Genomic DNA, 17,273 nt, shown 5'->3' on the forward strand with positions numbered 1-17,273 from the left:
AATGCTGAATTCCCACCCTGGATTAGTGCTGTTAAGTGCAAAACACCAGTTCTCCTGTTAGGCAAGAACTGGTTTTGAGCAGCTTCGGCTCCTTTCAGTTATTTCACACCTTCTATGCTGACCCAAGTAAGATGCTTTAATAGGTGCCTCCAAGTCAGGGGTCAGCAACCTTTTTCAGCTGTGGGCCGGTCCACCGTCCCTCAGACCATGTGGTGGGCTGGACTATATTTTTTGGGGCGGGATGAACAAATTCCTATGCCCCACAAATAACACAGAACTGCATTTTAAATAAAAGGACACATTCTACTCGTGTAAAAACATGCCGATTCCCGGACTGTCCACGGGCCGGATTGAGAAGGCGAATGGGCTGCATCCAGCCCCTGGGCCTTAGGTTGCCTACCCCTGCTCCAAGTAGTGACGGGCTGGATGAGGGCCACAAAGCACATGCAAGTCCTTGGCTACAGCAAGTGGGCCTGCCTGCAGTGCATTACAAAGGATTCAGGGGCTGCTCGGGGCCAGCCCACCAGAGGCTCAAAGAAGCGACCACAAGGGCAGCGAATCCCAACGTTGTTCTTTATTCCCTCTGTTCCTGATGTCATGCTTCTTGCCTGGTGAGGAGGGGCACCACTTTGTGGTTCGCCTCAGGTGCTAAAATATATTGGGTCAGCTATGGGGATTCCCCTTGTGGTTGAGCAACAGATTCCCACACATCCCTGATGGTAGGGCTAAGAAATCAAAGCTCAGCTCAAAGACAGACTGGTTGTGAGTAATTGATCTGACATTGATTAGATGCTTACCCTATTCAAGGTCAGCTCAGGCTTCCAAGAGTAAGCTTGCTTTCTCCTGTACTTTGGTACTGGCACAATCAGGGCAGTTACAATTTAGCCACCGTGTTACATGCCATAATAATCTCTGGATTAGGTTACTGAAATGTGTTCTACATAGGGCTGCATCTGAAAAGTTTTCACTAGTGCAAACTGTGACTGTTCCCAATAGCTGTTGTCAGCAGAGAGAAGGCTGCATATATTTTGTAATATTTGCCCTGGGTGTCTGTGTCTTCTGGTTCAAGTCCCAAATCAAAGGGTCTGGGTCCCATAGTAATTGAAGGAATCCCTGATCTTAAATATGCATCCCTCTTGTCTCTTTAACTATTCAAATCTCCAGAGATACCGTCTTTCTTAGGAAGGCCTTTGAATCGTAGAAACAAATGGCACACTCTTTTTAAACCAGCTTGATTTGGGTTTTCTAATTTACATATTCTAGAGTATATCCTTTTATATTTTTACTGTTTAAGTATTTTATGTGAATCTGAGACATTCAGAAGCCTCTGGGTTAAGTGCTTCACGAACAGCAGGGATGCTTTCTTCTATCCATACTATTTATTGAATTTTAAGGCATTAGGGTTTTAAGGAAAGTTAAGCCAGCCCTAATTTTAATACACAATAAATTGACACTCTATCAAATTTACTCCATTCAGTGCCTTAAAAAGAGGGGAAGGTTAAAAATAAATAAATTACTAGGCTATCCCCTCAATAATAGCCTGTCATTTCCCCCCTCCCCGCCACAATTTTCTGAATAGTATACACTGCTCTTCTCCAGCACATCTGTTGTTTAAAAGATGAGGGAAGGCCAGCAATAAGTTATTCCTCCACAAGCACTATGACTTCTCTTCCTGGTCCACTGCCATTAGCAAAACTACTTCCACCCTGCCATTTTTCATAGGAAATGCAATAGTGTGCTTACTGAAGAGGCCCAGGGCTCATGAAGTCCTACAAGGCTAAATATTTGAGGGGGGGGCAGGGGGTAGTGCAGATGCCAACTTGCACTGGAATCACAACACTGTGTAAAACTGTTCTAATGTGTTCTATAGGCTTCAGCAATGCCAAGCACATTCAGTGCTATCTTTAATCTACAGCTTCTAAAATATGTGAGGTCGCATAAAATGTGGCAGTTGAACTCTTGTGCATTTCACACATACATATCTGTGAAGTTATATCTTACAGATGAAGGAAAGATATCAGACCCCCTGATACAGCTACATCTCAGTTAAGATGGCATGTACACTAGAAGACCCTGGAGGTGATGCATTTCTACCACAAATACTGTGGGATGAAAGTTGCAATAGTACATTTTGAGCCATATTCACAAATCATGTTTCTGAGTGCTATTGCAGTTATGAATGAGGCACACAGCAGTAATTTTGAAGGAGGTCCTTTTATTCCTGGATTTCCATAGGGTAAGGGGAGACAGAGACACCCCCCTAAAAAAACAATTCCAGAAACACTCTTGCCTAGGCAACGACAGTACATAGTAGCATGTCCAATTTTCAACTCTTTTAGTGGGCGCATCTCCAGCATATACATTTTATAATATCACAATTTTATATCTTTCATACATAAGTTCACTGCCGCTATGGAAAAACAAATCAGACAGGAATTAGGCTAGAGAAGAATTGCTAACAGACTGTAGCACAGACCTGTTAAGACAGAAGAGAAACAAGCAAAGGCACAAACTTACAATTTAACAGGGATGGGGTGGAAGAAAGAGTCAAGGCAGAAGCCTATCCTCAAGAGGCAGGGAGAATGGAGAACAGACCCAGGCCAACAAGTCAGACCAGGGTTTTGGCAGACACAAAGGACAATTCTGAAGTGCTCATAGAACTGAGCCCAGATGCTCCTGACCTTAGAAGTATATTGCTACAGCCATAGTTTTGAATTTGAAGCCAGAATAAAAGGAGGAACACTCAGTTCTTACACATAAAACTAGGGATGAAAGTCACCTAATGAGTCCCATAAGCATAAGTCCTGCATGAGGGTTCTGGTTTGCATAACAGGGCTTTCCCCTCTGCCTTCCTCCCATGCTCCTCAAAATTGGCTTGGGAGTTGGGAGAACCCCCACAGCAGCACTGGTGTGTGGGACAAGAGGTGGAATTGTTCTGTCTCACAAGCTACAATACTTGCACTGATGAGACATTCACCATAGTGCAACCCTGAATTCTACCCTAGGCCTTGATTTAGGCTGCAATCTTCACCCTACTTACCTGGGAATAAGCTCCATGAAATAGGACTTACTTCTGAGTAGACATGATTAGAATTGCACTGCTAATCAAGCAAGCTTTTAAAATACGGGGGGGGGGGGGAGAGTGATTCTTAATTAGATTAGTTGCCAACAAGGGAAGATCTGTTTCTAATTGGTATGCTGGAAGTCCCAGGCCCATTATCTAGCAGGTCTTATTAAAAACAACTGAGTAGCAGGTGCTGGGAAGTTCAGGGACACCTTTCTCTGCCTGAGAACCTAAGAAAGTCACTAGCCAATCAGAGTAGACAATACTGGTCTAGATGGACCATAATCTGACCTGATGCAAGGTAACTTCCTAACAGGCACCTACCACCATACAGATAACTGGAGACAATTAACTCCTTCTTCCAGATTTGATGAAGAAAAGATACTTGAAACTTACATTTCTTTCTCTCCACTACTTCAATTCAAAAACCAGAACACAAAATTTGCCACTGTGTTTTAACAATAACTACACTTAAATATATATTTATAACACTGATGGACCATGAACTTTTACTTCTTCTTTTTAAAAGGGTGGGGTTTTTGTTTTTTTGTTAAGGAGAGAATATTCTATATTTAAGATGACATTTTCTACTGGCAATAAGTAGCAGATTTTATTAAATCATATAATCTTACACCTAAGGGAAACTGTCCTTTTTATTAGTCTTTTGCATTATGTACCTATAACAAGTCTTAGGGATGTCATGCTTAAACATTACAAAAAGGACTCAAGTTTAAATGACAGAACTACAGGTTTCCCTGTCAATTGTGAACAGCGCACAGGAGTTTAAAAAACATGGACTCCCTGCAGTAACATCTGGAACTGGGACTGACATCCATATTTATTGCACTGAAACCTGCCCATGTTCTATTTACAGTTGCAGTCCACTTTCCATTTTTAAACTCTGCCTTTCAGGTTGCGTCTACAAATGTACATCAGCTCTAAGATATTATGTGGGATGAAGTGACTAATGATATTCTCAGACAAATTTTCAGATGATCAGAAATATTTTTCAAAAGTATTTGAAAGAGGCAGAATACAATCAAAAGATAGGGAAGACAGGAGAAAGACACAATGAAGAAGTCTGTAAATAAAATATTACGTTCAACTGGAGTTTCTAAGGAAAGGAATGAGAAAGGCTCACTGAATTGCTAGCTGGATGTTAACTGACAGGCTGCAAGAGGCACGTGAGAGTGTGTAGAGCAGACAAGGATGGAAGGCAGTAACAAAAGATCTATTTGCCACACAGAAAACAATGAAGAGAAGCTGCTCTTTTCTAATTCAGGGACATGCTGACTAATGCTCCACATTCAGGAGCATCAGCATGAAACTGCCCAGCACCTGGCAATGTGTTCACTGCATCCACTTCTGTACCACAGCAGTGAATCATCAGGACATACAGTTAGCAAACAAGTTCAAAATAGTTCCAATATAAACTGGCAGATGAGGTTAACTGCCCAGGAGCAAGGCAGATCACACACACACACACACACACACACACACACACACACCACTCACCCACAATCTCCAGGTTAGAAATAACTGCTGGGAGACTGAAGAAGTGCACACTAGATATAGAATAAGGGGAATTATTTGAGATTGGAAATCTTTAGTCCAGGCAATAAATAGGTCTACTTATCAGAGCTTCATGAAGGCACAAATGCAGCTCTGTGGGTGCCTTGGGCTCCCAGCCATGGAAGACTGTGGAAGAGATTCCTATGGAGAAAGATGACTAGGACTTTCAGCCCAGTTACACCAGACAGAAAACATCTATACTTGAATCTCCTAATGTTTTCTGAGCTCTTCACCAAAAGAGCCAAGCTTTACCTGGACAAAGCTGCTTTTTTTCTACTCTAAGGCTAACAAGCAGCTTTGAGGTACGATGTGATTAGGAAAATTGTGCAAGGGAAAAAGGTGAACCCTACACTTTCAATGCTGCTGTTCCAAAATCAGAGAACTAGCACCTGCTTTACATTAAAAATGAAGACACCAGGAGGTTTTATTAGAGACCTCTCACTTTTCATGAAGTTTAACCCTTTGAAAAAAGTGCAGAGGGCTCAAGATTCTAGGCTCGAATCCATGCATGCTCCCACATTGGCACAGTTGGCAGGTGAACTCTTTAGAAAACATTACTAGGACAAACAACAGAATCACATCATTTCTTGGGGGAGAGAAATAGGGCACAGTGGTCCAGAAAATAAAATAAATAATAATACAGACTCAACTTTTATAGGTTCCCAAGGTAAATGACAAACCCTCCCCAGCTTTCCTTGTCAACTCATACTGGCCTTATTGGAGTTTCAAGAAAGAAATTAAAGCTAGAAACCAGTATGCTGCCACCAGCTTCCATTTAACTTGTGTGATCACAGCTTTATGTGCTTGGCCAAAGAAAAGGGGGCAGCAGGGATAAATGTCAGAAGGTGGTGGAGAGGAAACACTGGCAATCCTACCAACCATTGCACCCACCCTGGGAGATTGTTTGGAGGTGCAGGGAGAGTCTATAGCAACCTTGGGAGAGTGTGTGCAGGCTTTAGATAGAATGTAGAGGTGGTTGGAGAGTGCTGGGACATGCCTTTTACTGTTTTTAAAGGGTTGTTTTGATTATACATTATTTTGGCTTTATGCAATATCCCCAGAATGAAACCCCTGTGTAAGTTGAGAGTCAACTGTAATGCTACTCTAGTGTTTGAAAACTTCCTTACTTCAATTAAGCCATGTTAAAAACAAACCAACCAAAAACCCACAGCCTGTCATCTCAGAAAAACCTGCAGGTATTATCTTGAGATGTCTACAAGCCTTAGCAACTCTCCATCACTCTCATTGTGCATTATGGGAACAAAGCAAGGCATCTGGGGGAAGTCTGGACACACACAGGTTATCCCAATTGTGTCCCTGCAGACTAGATATGCCAGTGGAGGCTGCTCTTGCATTGCAGCTGCCATTCCTGAGCTTCTCCTACTACCCATTTCCACCAGCAGAACAGATTGGTGGATATTCCACAGGGAACATTAAAAGGATCCATTGCTTGGGGAACAGAGCTGCTTACTTGTTTCTTAGAAGTTACTGGTGCACAGTGTTCACGAGGGTGAAGCAAGGACGCTGGGGTAAGGAAGAGAGAGAGATACAGAAGGACCTCCATCCCCAACAATTAAAAATGTACATATGCTATATACATACATTCATAGATATATCAATATAAATATATAAAACAAACTCCAGCAGGTGAGCAGATGGGAGGCCAAAGACCAGGATCAGGGCCAGCCCTGGAATGTTTCACTAGTTCCTGCCATCATCTCTCCGCTATGGAAAAGGTGTGGCAGGATGATCCCTCGGCAGTACACTGAAGACCTTTGCAGAGGTGTCTTCTTTTCCCCGTCCTGGAGCATTTCCTCTGTAGGGTGGAGTCTGCTGCCACCCTGAAACCATGATTCCCACACTCATACAGCTAGCATGTGCGCTGGGTTGTAAGTCAAGCCAGTGCTAAGCCAGTACCATCTCTTTTGTTGAGTCAGCTCGCTGCTTGGCCAGGCTCATAGAAATAATAGGCTGGCGGGACCTATAGGCGAGTGGGTTCCTCTTCACTTTCACTGCAGTTCCCACAACAGTCCTGGAGAATAAAGGAAGGAGGAGGCGGCAGGAGGAGGGGGGGAAGGGTGGGGGAAAGCAAGGGGAAAAGGGAGAGCACACAGCAAGCACAGAGTGAGTACAGTTATTATTCAACACGCAGACATGCCACAGGATTCTATTCCCAGTCCCCACAGAAAAAGAAACCATCGCTTAGAAAAGAACTTTGGGGCTCAGCACCCAAACCAAATCTGCTGGTGGAGCTGCTTGCAGTCAGTGCTCTCTGGCAGCCAACCTGCAGGACTAGAGAGGGAGAGAGAGAATATCATGCTGGACCTCCTACCACACTCCCTTATTCACAACCAGACTGTGCCTTTTCCATACCCTTTCCATGCCTATTTATGGGCTGTGAGGAATCTAATTGTACTTGGCCATGGCCAAGCACAGAAGCAGGAACGGAAATTATTCTATGTTAGTGAGCCCAGGACAACAGTGGGGTCTTACGTAGGCCTAGTAAAACCACAGCAGGAAACAGATAAACACAGAAAGATGAACCATTACTTCAATGGAACAACTGCAATAAGATAGGAGCATGGCCTAACTGTAGAAAGCAGGACATGTCTAGAACATCAGCAAGCTCTCAAAAAGTGTGCAGGATTCTTGGGTACGTGAGGGAGAGAGAGAAAACTTCAATTCTTAATAGCAAGGCCACATAAAGAAGGCATGGGAGGTGGAGAAAAGGGATGTTTAAATAATAATCCAGCTGCTTCCATGGCAAGGGAACAAGGCAAGACATTCATGATGCTTTGCAGGAAGCAGGATTAGTGGCTTGAAGAACTATTAATGAACAAACAGCATATTTTGGAGAGGGGGGAGAGGGGTAAGGAGAGGGAGGCACTGAAGAGGTAGAGTCCTCATCTCCTTGTCTTGTCATGTCCGCCAAGGGAGTTTGGGGCACCAGGTAGTCATTTTCCTGAGCAGAGCAGCAGAGAAGAGGTTGCTCACCTCTGGAAAGAGAAAACATGCTGTGAGAGCCCGGCCAGAAATAGCCATGCCCTCTCCTAAGGCCTCTCCCGGCCTACAGGGATAACTACCACCAAACACAGAAGCCAGAGCAAGACCCAGAGGAACTGCCAAGGTGAGGGATACTGAAAAATGATGAGCCCACAGAAAGGAGGGAAGATGCCAATTCAAATGGGCTCTCATTCACACACCACACCACAATAAGGTCAAGCTCCTAGCACTGGGAGTGAACACTTTTTTCTAAGCAAAAAGCACCGCAAACACATGTGCTGTGCAAGAAGCTATATTTCTAAATCATGAAGACATAAGGGGGTTCAGGGACTAGTTTCTGAGAAGAACAAATGACACTTTATCAAGTCTTTCTCTCCCACAGCTGTCTTAGAAGTTTTGGGATGGGAAACAGCCAGGCCGGACTGGCCATGACAAGAGGCATTTGGGTACATGGGGGACTACATTGCTTTCCAACTATTTGTCCAGAGCCAAAAGCAGCAAGGCTGTCTAAAGCCAAGAATTATTAGACTTTGCTTCCAGCCACCCACAAATCCATGTCAAGTATCACACATACAAAGCTAGGGACTCTTGGGTACCAAACCCCAAGACGTCCTTCTGGTTATTCAGAAAGAAAGTTGCCCTGGAAGTGGGAAGTTACATCTGGATAGTTTATGGAGCTTATGTTAGTAAACCGAACTAGCTGAGCTCGAGTGCCACTACAGGAGCTGGCCTGCTAATGGGTCTGAGGTGTAGAGGTACAGAAAGATCTGTGGTGCTAGGACTGGCATAAGACATGGTACCACCTGAGGAAAGCTGCTACCCTCTCCTCTCACACCTTCACCCCTCCTCCTCCACCACCTCTTCTCCTCTTCTCTCTCTTTTAATGTTTTGCTGGTGGTAATACAGCAGCAGCAGCAGCATGCCTCCACCTCCTCTCTGCCTCAGGAAAACAAGGAGGCCCTTCCTCAGAGCAAGACATACTGAGAGAGGTGGCATAGGAAAGTGCCTGTACCACTGCGGTGCTTAAACTTTTAAATAATGTTAAAAGACCACCCCAGGAAAGTGGCAGTGGTGCAGGCACTCTCCTGGGTTGCTCAGAGGAAGGACTCCCCTACCCTTCCTAAATGCAAAGCAGAGAGGAGGGAGATGCTGAGCATGCTGCCACCATGTAAGGAACAGCAAAACATGGAAAGCCTGGGAAGTGGGGGCAGAGAAAGAAGGGCAGGTGAAGCAAGCAGGAGGCACTCATTTACTGCCCCATCATCAGACAATGCTTCCCGAGAAAATTCCTTCATTTTGCCCCATGGATGGGCCAGCCCTGTGCAGTGCAAAGAGAGGGCAGAGAGCATCCCAGAACTGGTTTCCGATCCCCATGTCAAGACAAACCTGCTTCCCACATTTCAGGCAAGTTACCTGTCTGCTGAAGAGACGTTGGAGGAGACCCTTTTTGGGCTGGATGGGTTGCTGTCCCTTCCAGTCCAGATCAGGCGGTATGGCTCCATCTGAACCAAAAACATTCAGCTCTTTGAAACACTCTGTGTCTATCATCTAGGGGAGAATAAAAAGATGACGAGCTCACTATTGGTCTTCCCTGCTCAGGTCCTCATTGACAGGGTGTCTCCATGACACTTGTCCCAAATTAGCTACTTATACAATACCTCAGCCAGTCAGTTATGGAACAGCTTTGCAACCCACCCCCAGCAAGTGCAGATGACTCAGCGTGTCTTCCCATCAGAAGCAGAAATTCTCCTGAAGAGTAGAAGAGCACCTACCTCATTCTGCCAGGGAATAGGGACGCTTCCTGTTGCAAACTTATGGTAGAAGTCATGGTCGGTGGGCTCCAGCTCTACCCCCTTGACTGTAGAGAATTGTTCAATGTCCAATACATCCTTGCAATAAATAGCCTGGGGCTAAGAATGCAGAAAAAGGAGAGCAATGAAAGGGCTATTCTCCTACACCTGAACACAACCAACAGATGGTACGAGGAAGACTCTGCTACACACGTGCATTCTGAACTCACATCGGGTTTGAATGGTGGGTCGAGCATCCCTGCTTCCAACCGCTTGAAATTCAAGTGTTTAAAGAGAGGGTGCTCTTTCACTTCCTGAGCACCAGCACCTCGACATCCCAGCCGTTCCAGTGGGTCTTTACACAGGAGCTGTAACATAGCACAGGGTGTCACACCAAAGCCTCTGTACTGCCAGAAGGCTTAAGCTACAAAGGGCAACAGACCCAGCCTCCAGGAAGATGAAACAAAACCTAAGCTGAAAATTGCTTAAAATGTTACTTTTGAACAATATTCTGGAGCAGAACTTGAACCGTTATTGGTAGAATGGGGTTCTTTTCAACTGAACCCGAAACACAGCTTAAGTTACTGGTTATGAATAACTGAATAAAAGCTGATAGGACATCAGCTCTTGACTGCACTATGGCCTTCTAAATCCCCACATATGACAACTCTAAAGTAAAAAGACATCAAAATAATCTGGGAGGATTTGTTTTAATATTATGCTCAGGTTTCTCAGCCCTTTCAAAGGCAGTAAACAGCAAGAAGGATCCCTGTTGCTTTATTTCTGAGACTAATACCCCGTTTTCCACTAGCCTGTCAGAAATCCCATGGCTTTAAGACAACAATCCACAGAAATTACAATACAGAAATAATGTATCTTGTACACTGATAGACAAAAGAAGGCCGCTGGAGGGGAAGGGTCTAGTCCAACAGCTGCATTCTAGGGTATCCTGGATAATCACAGGAAGCATGGATTATTTTAAACATCAATCTGCATATTGAAGAACATAAAAGTTTCTTAAATGAGCAAGCAACCTCCCTCCCAACCATTGCTTATTCAAGCCTCTTGCAAGATGCAAAAACTCTTAGCTATGTAAAGTGAGTTATAGTGTGGAGGAAAGAAGTAAATAAGGCTTGCTAATTCTTCCAAACATCTGAGACTGTTATGTATGCAACAAGATTGATGACTGGGACACAGCACTCACATGATTTCATACCCCACCCTTAGTTCTTCTACCAATCTCTTTACATTTACTCAAAAACAAGAAGGGGTTTTTGAAACTATTGATGTGTATTTAATGAGACCTTCAGAGACCTCCTGCTTGAATGAAACCCTCTGCACTGGTTATGATTGAGGTTTCCTTCAGTTGCTTAAGCTTCAATAAGCTAACTGAGAGAATAAATTAGCAGGATAGGACAAGGAAAAGCTTAAAATATTAAACTGCTTGATGCCAGGTAGGTAAAATCTAGGAAGGGATCTAGGATCATGTCACAGTTGCAGCTAGGCCATACTGCACCATACCCTACTCTTATTGCAAATACAAATGTTCCAGGAGCCAGGTTGAAGAGGAATGAAGAACTAGTGAGTACAGATGAGACGATGTTTTCTGAGTCTGACACTAAACTGCTACCAAGCTACAACTGCCCTGAAGAGAAGTATTTTTTACAATTTTCATTCATTTCACAAAGGTACACTGCCTTGATTTCCTGGCTGCACCTGGCTCTGGAGAAGTCATACACACAAAATGAGATCTAGTAGCAAAACAAAAGTTATGGTGTACTGCACTACTCTGAAGTTAGTTTCCAGTGAGCAGGTACAGCTTTCTCAACGTACACAGAGCCCACTTAGAAGTGAGCAGGCACCCCTTTTAAATGCTAAAAGGAGGGTAACTAGCTTAAGGATGAGACAATATATGTACCATAGAACAGAGAGAACGGGAAGCAGGTGAGAACTTCTCAGAGTACTCTTCCTGCACATCCTTCACCAGGCGTTCTACTTCTTCGCGCTTTATCTTCTTCCTGCGCTGCTGAAATGGAGACTGGCCCTCAATCATCTCATATAGCAAGCATCCTAAGGCCCACCAGTCAGGGCTGAATGTGTACCGCTCATTCTTCACAACTTCAGGAGCTGCAAAAGTAAGAACCATTTGAACAGGCCTGTGGATATTCTTCAAATGCATGGTGCTGAGTGTTAAGGGAAAGTTTGTAGCTCAGTGAAGGCGAACACAATTTGCAACAACAGGTCCCAGATTCAGATCCTAGTATCTCCAAGTACAGCTGGAAAAATCTAACTCTAGTGAGCCACTGCCCGTCAACATAGATAATATTGAGCTAGGTGGACCAACGTTCAGGCAGCTAGCTATGAGCTCAATAGAACTGGTCAGACTTATGCTTGTGTTGCCAAGTGCAATTCCAAATCTAATGTTTAATATAGTGGCAGTGTAAAGTACAGTACTTGCAACTGCTTTAAGAAGAAGCAGCAGGCAGGAAAGGGAATGCTTAACAGTACCCAAGCTAGGGTTCAGTGATGTGCCACAAAGAGGAGCCATCTCATCATGTACACCTTTGTAATATACTTTAGTCTTTGGCAGGATTCACCTAATGATTCCCCATAAGCAGAAGCCCTGTGCAAGGTCTTCCACTGGGTAAAAGTGCTCCCCCCCCAAAAAAAAAGAATCAAGAGTCGTAGCTATGGCGTGGCGGCGGTGGCTAGCCAGGTTTTTGCCCCAGGTGAAGCCTCCAGAGAGGCGCCACTGAGGCTTCCAGTGTTGTGTTTTGTGTGTGTGTGTGTGTGTGTGTGTGTGTGTGTTCACGCACGCGCGCAAATGCATGTAGGTGTGCCAAACTGGGTCTTTGACCTGGGTGAAATAAAGCCTAGTTTTATCCCTGCCCAGGCACTCTTCAAACTTGGTGGGAGGAGGAGATGGGAGAACCCCCAGAACAGAGGAGGTTGTTCCATCTGGCAAACTTAAAAGGTTGTGCAGATGGAAAGTTCAACAGAGCATGATGTTTAATTCCTCCCTTCATCCTTCCACACTGCCCAACAATGTCTCAAATACCATCCTTTCCCCCCCCAAACAATGCAAGGAAGAGTCAATGTCTGTAGAACATCTACCAAGATATACTAATTAAGTGAACGTAGGCTAACTGGCACCATACCAATACTGTACTTTAACCACCACCAGGTTTTTGGCTTGCAGTAACAGGAAATAATTTGAACAGAACATGGCACCACAAGTCAACAGCAACACTGAACTCTGCTTGCTTTGCCAGTTCTACCCAATCTAAAGCATCCTTGTTCTGACACCTTGAAAGGGGTGCCAATTCTTGCACAATTTTGTTATCTAGACTGCTGCTCTTTGGACACCAGGAAAATGTTAGTCCCAAAGAGTACAAAATTACAGCTTTGCAGAAACAATAGGAGCTTGTTTGTTTTATAAGCACTGTAAATTCACCTCCATCTAATTTCCTACAAAACTTAGGGCCCAAATGTAATTGAAGAGAAGGAAAGCTTAGGATCAAGTAAGGTATTGCCAAAATAGAAGTAGTGAAATGGATTACATAGCAATGAAGACAAATGCACTTTCTGAGTCAAACTTAAAGATTTAACTGATAATTTAACTTCTTAGGAGACTAATATCTTACCAGAATGTCAAACTTAGGGTTTAAGTTTCACTGGATTTCCAACATACTACAATAGCACCCACCATTGTTCTGAACTGCAAACTTTGACAAGATATTGCTTTTACCCAGTGTCCTTGGCTGCTGCGTTTCATGGTCTCCATGTTGAACCCAGTCAATTCAACAGGACATTTCTTGCATACTCACCCATGTAGCCAACTGTTCCCACCCGACCTTTTATCGTCTGTCCCTCCGGAACATAAACTGCGAGGCCCAGGTCAGAAATGCGGATGTGACCTTATCAAAGGAAAGTGAGTCATGCAAGTGTGCAGTTTGCAGATTTCCCTCAACCCAGAACAAAATCTGATATAAAAACTGCAGATAGCAGTGAAGCCAGAGTGTTTAGAACAGACATCTACTCACCATGGTCATCCAACAATATATTTTCTGGCTTCAGGTCCCTGATGGAGGAAAATAGATTGTGTAAGACATAAACCTCAATGGGTTGCTTCTCCAGGACTAGCAGAGGAGAAGCACCATAAAACATATAAGCAAGAATTAGTGATGCCAATATCACAGGAAAATATGAACTATATAGCCATACCTTTCGCATATGGGAAATTTGTGAGACAGGGCCACTTTCCCAGTACCAATTTTTCCCCTTCTTTCTTCCACTTGGGCATTAATGAGAATCTGATATGTTTTGGATTCTCAGCTTGGAAGGAGAATGAAAACCTGTGCTGGAGAGTTCTTGGAAACTAGTCCTGCCTCAGGTTTCCTTGCTAAATTCTGAACAACTGCTTTTACAATATAGTAGCAGTGCTTAAGATACTACACAAATCCTTGTTAATATAAAACCCCAGTGTGAACCCCAGCTACACCTGGGAGAAAAGACTGTTCTCACCTGTACACTATCCTCTCATGGTGGAGGTCTTCCAAGCCACAGCAGATTTCAGCAGCGTAGAAAACAGCCCGTGGCTCCTCAAAACCGGCTTCTCCCATGTGGTAAATGTGGAACTTCAGGTCCCCTCCATTCATGAGAGTCAGGACCAAGCACAAGGCGTCTTTTGTTTCATATGCATAGGCCAGACTCACCTACAACACAAGCAAGCCAAGTCAACCACTAGAAAAGCAGAACAGCCTCGCACAGTGCAGCACCTACACACACCTGGCACAATTCTGCACCAGCTATACACAACAAAATAGATGTTCAAAGCAAGATGCAGGATAATTTCTGTATCCTGTACAGGAAGAGTTAACTTTGCATGAAGCTTTTTGGGTAAGAGGTGAGGAGGAGCTGAAAAGTATGGAGGGAGTAGGGTTAATAGCGATGGGACTCGACATGATAGTGAGTTGCAGATGGAGAGAACAAAGAATGGCAGAGCTACAACTGCTGCCAGGGCACTTTTCAGCCATTGGAGCAGCCTTCCCCGACTCAGTAACCGTCAAATATTTTGGGCTACAATTCCCAGCATTCCTGATTAGCAAAGGGCTGATGGGAGTTGTAGCTGAAAAAATATGGAGGCCACCAGGCTGGGGGGATATGCACTAAATGAAGCACTATTCCCTTATTACTCTCGTCCCCTTCAGTGAGACAGACAAATCCAGCCAGACCCCAGAGTAATGTACTTTTATTATATCATCTCAATCCTTTCATAGACGGGTTTCCCATTGTTTCATGCCATACAATAGGAATACAGTGGTGCCCCGCAAGACGAATGCCTCGCAAGACTGAAAACTTGCTAGACGAAAGAGTTTTCTGTTTTGGAGGTGCTTCGCAAAACGAATTTCCTATGGCCTTGCTTCGCAAGACGAAAATGTATTGCGAGTTCCTGCGGGTTTTTTTCCCTCCCCCCCCCTTTCTAAGCCGCTAAGTCGCTTATCCGCTAAGCCGCTAAAAGCCGCTAAACCGCTAATAGCGCTAATCCGCTAAGCCGTCAATGGGCTTGCTTCGCAAGACGAAAAAACCGCTAGACGAAGAGACTCGCGGAACGGATTCTTTTCGTCTTGCAAGGCACCACTGTATTTTGACAGCCCAGCATTATGTGAGCAAAGCCAACTGTGTAGGTTCCTCCCTCCTGATAGCTGCCTGGCTAGAAGAGGCAGACAACTGAGTGGGAAAGGTCCACAAAACTGACCCTGCTCATATGACCATAATCTTCAAGTGTTGCAGGGGCAGTGTGAGACAAAGCCATGGAAAAGCAGCTATGGCATATTTGTGGTCATGCATCAAAGCTTAAAAGGGAGAGAAAGTTTTCTGCATAATATTGTATGAAAAAGAAAGATTCCCTGGATCTTCCCCACAACATCCCTGGTAAGTGAAGAACCTGCATGAGCTGGTTATTACTAAAGGGATCTCCATACAGCCAGATCCTAGTCTGCAAATGCATCTTTATGCGCCCCCTCGCCCAGCTTGTCCAGAGTTTTGGGCTGGGCTGCCATCAGTATGCTGATGACACCCAACTCTATTTGTTGATGGACGGCCACCCGGACTCGGCCCCAGACACACTGATCAGATGCTTGGAGGCTGTGGCTGGATGGTTACGTGGGAGCCGGTTGAAGTTAAATCCTTCGAAGACAGAGGTCCTCTGGCTGGGACAGGACGACATGGGACTGAGGGGGCAACTTCCATCTCTTGCAGGGGTGCAATTAGTGCCAGCACCGTCCGTTAAGAGTTTGGGTGTAATCTTCGATACCTCCCTCTCCATGGAGGCGCAGATTGCAGCTATAACAAAGGCGGCATTTTTTCATCTCCGCCAAGCTAAGCAGTTGGCTCCTTACCTCTCTCGCCCTGACCTAGCCACTGTGATCCATGCGACGGTCACCTCCAGATTGGATTATTGTAACTCGCTCTACGTGAGGCTGCCCTTGAGACTGACCCAGAAACTCCAGCGGGTGCAGAATGCCGCAGCAAGACTCCTTACGGGGTCTTCGCTTAGAGATCACATTCATCCGGTGCTATACCAGCTGCACTGGCTCCCGGTGGAGTACAGGATCAGGTTTAAGGTGCTGGTTTTAACCTTCAAAGCCCTATACGGCCTAGGGCCCTCGTACCTACGGGACCGCCTCTCCTGGTATGCCCCACAGAGGAACTTACGATCTTCAAATAAAAACACCTTGAGGGTCCCAGGCCTCAGAGAGGTTAGGCTGGCCTCAACTAGAGCCAGGGCTTTTTCGGCTGCGGCTCCAACCTGGTGGAACGCTCTGTCACAAGAGACAAGGGCCCTGCAGGACTTGACATCTTTCCGCAGGGCCTGCAAGACAGAGCTGTTCCACCTGGCATTTGGTCAGGGCGCAGCCTGACCCCCTCCTCTGGCAATCTTTACAAAACTTTAGTTTATGGTTGCCATCAATTTTGATTTTAATTCATTTTTATAATGTTTTATAATGTCATACTGTTTTAGTGTTGTTAGCCGCCCTGAGCCCGGCTTCGGCTGGGGAGGGCGGGATATAAATAAAATTTATTATTATTTATTATTATTAATGCAGACTTAGGGTCCAGAAATTTAAGTCCAACAGCTTTATGCTTTTCTTGCCATCTGGGTAAGATTCCACATACTGCAGTCCTCTCCTGAATTAGTCAAGATTGCTTCACCAGGGTGAGAGAGTCAAAGACATGGCCACGTTCTGTCTCAGCCTCAGTGCAGAAGTAAAGCAGTTCCTATGTACTTACTACAAACCTACTGTTCACTTTCTCCAGTATTTGCTTCTCATTCAAGGCCATGGCTTCCCCCTTCCGCTTTTTTATCCGCTTTTTCTCAAGCTTCTTGCAGGCGTACATCTTCCCAGTGGCCCGCACCTGGCAAGCACAAACCTTGAGGGAAGGAAAAAAAAACAAATAAATGACAATAGGGCAGGTAACTTTTGGAGTATATAAGTTCTGATAAGGGGGTTATTGGATCCCGAAATCATTACTCTCACTTTGAGATACTGAAAGCAAAAGTGATGTGGTACCATAGAGATTAAGTAAATGGTTTATTGCGGCACACCATGAAAGGCCCAACTTTCACTGGAAAAATTGGTTCACAGTCATGTTGCTGTAACAAGAAGGTGACAAACTCAGAGCTCAGAATCAAATCCAAAATGAATGGTTGAAGGACTCAGTCCTGTTGAATCACTCCCAAGTCACACCTAGTATTCTCCTGCTTGTGAAGCGCTGCATGTAAAACTTAGGAGCATAAAACATACTTAACACAGCAGTGAGCAATATGCCACCCAACATTC

General features: G+C 44.7%; 1 protein-coding gene across 2 annotated transcripts in view; it reads right to left on the reverse strand.

The window, feature by feature from the left end:
* Positions 1-2,195: 2,195 nt before the first annotated feature.
* The window catches only part of GRK6 (G protein-coupled receptor kinase 6), a 33,421-nt gene continuing 18,343 nt past the window's right edge, over positions 2,196-17,273 (reverse strand). The window contains exons 8-16 of one of the 2 annotated variants that reach the window (XM_079967044.1): positions 16,723-16,863; positions 13,954-14,144; positions 13,473-13,510; positions 13,257-13,346; positions 11,348-11,556; positions 9,660-9,797; positions 9,412-9,549; positions 9,053-9,187; positions 2,196-6,668 (exon numbers count right to left, since the gene is read on the reverse strand). In XM_079967044.1, coding sequence (XP_079823170.1) covers positions 6,618-6,668; positions 9,053-9,187; positions 9,412-9,549; positions 9,660-9,797; positions 11,348-11,556; positions 13,257-13,346; positions 13,473-13,510; positions 13,954-14,144; positions 16,723-16,863 — 1,131 coding nt within the window. In that variant the 3' untranslated portion in view covers positions 2,196-6,617. The other variant, XM_079967045.1, reaches the window with a different exon arrangement.

The sequence above is a fragment of the Podarcis cretensis genome (assembly GCF_951804945.1).
Source record: "Podarcis cretensis genome assembly, chromosome: 2".
Classification (NCBI taxonomy): Eukaryota; Metazoa; Chordata; class Lepidosauria; order Squamata; family Lacertidae; genus Podarcis; species Podarcis cretensis.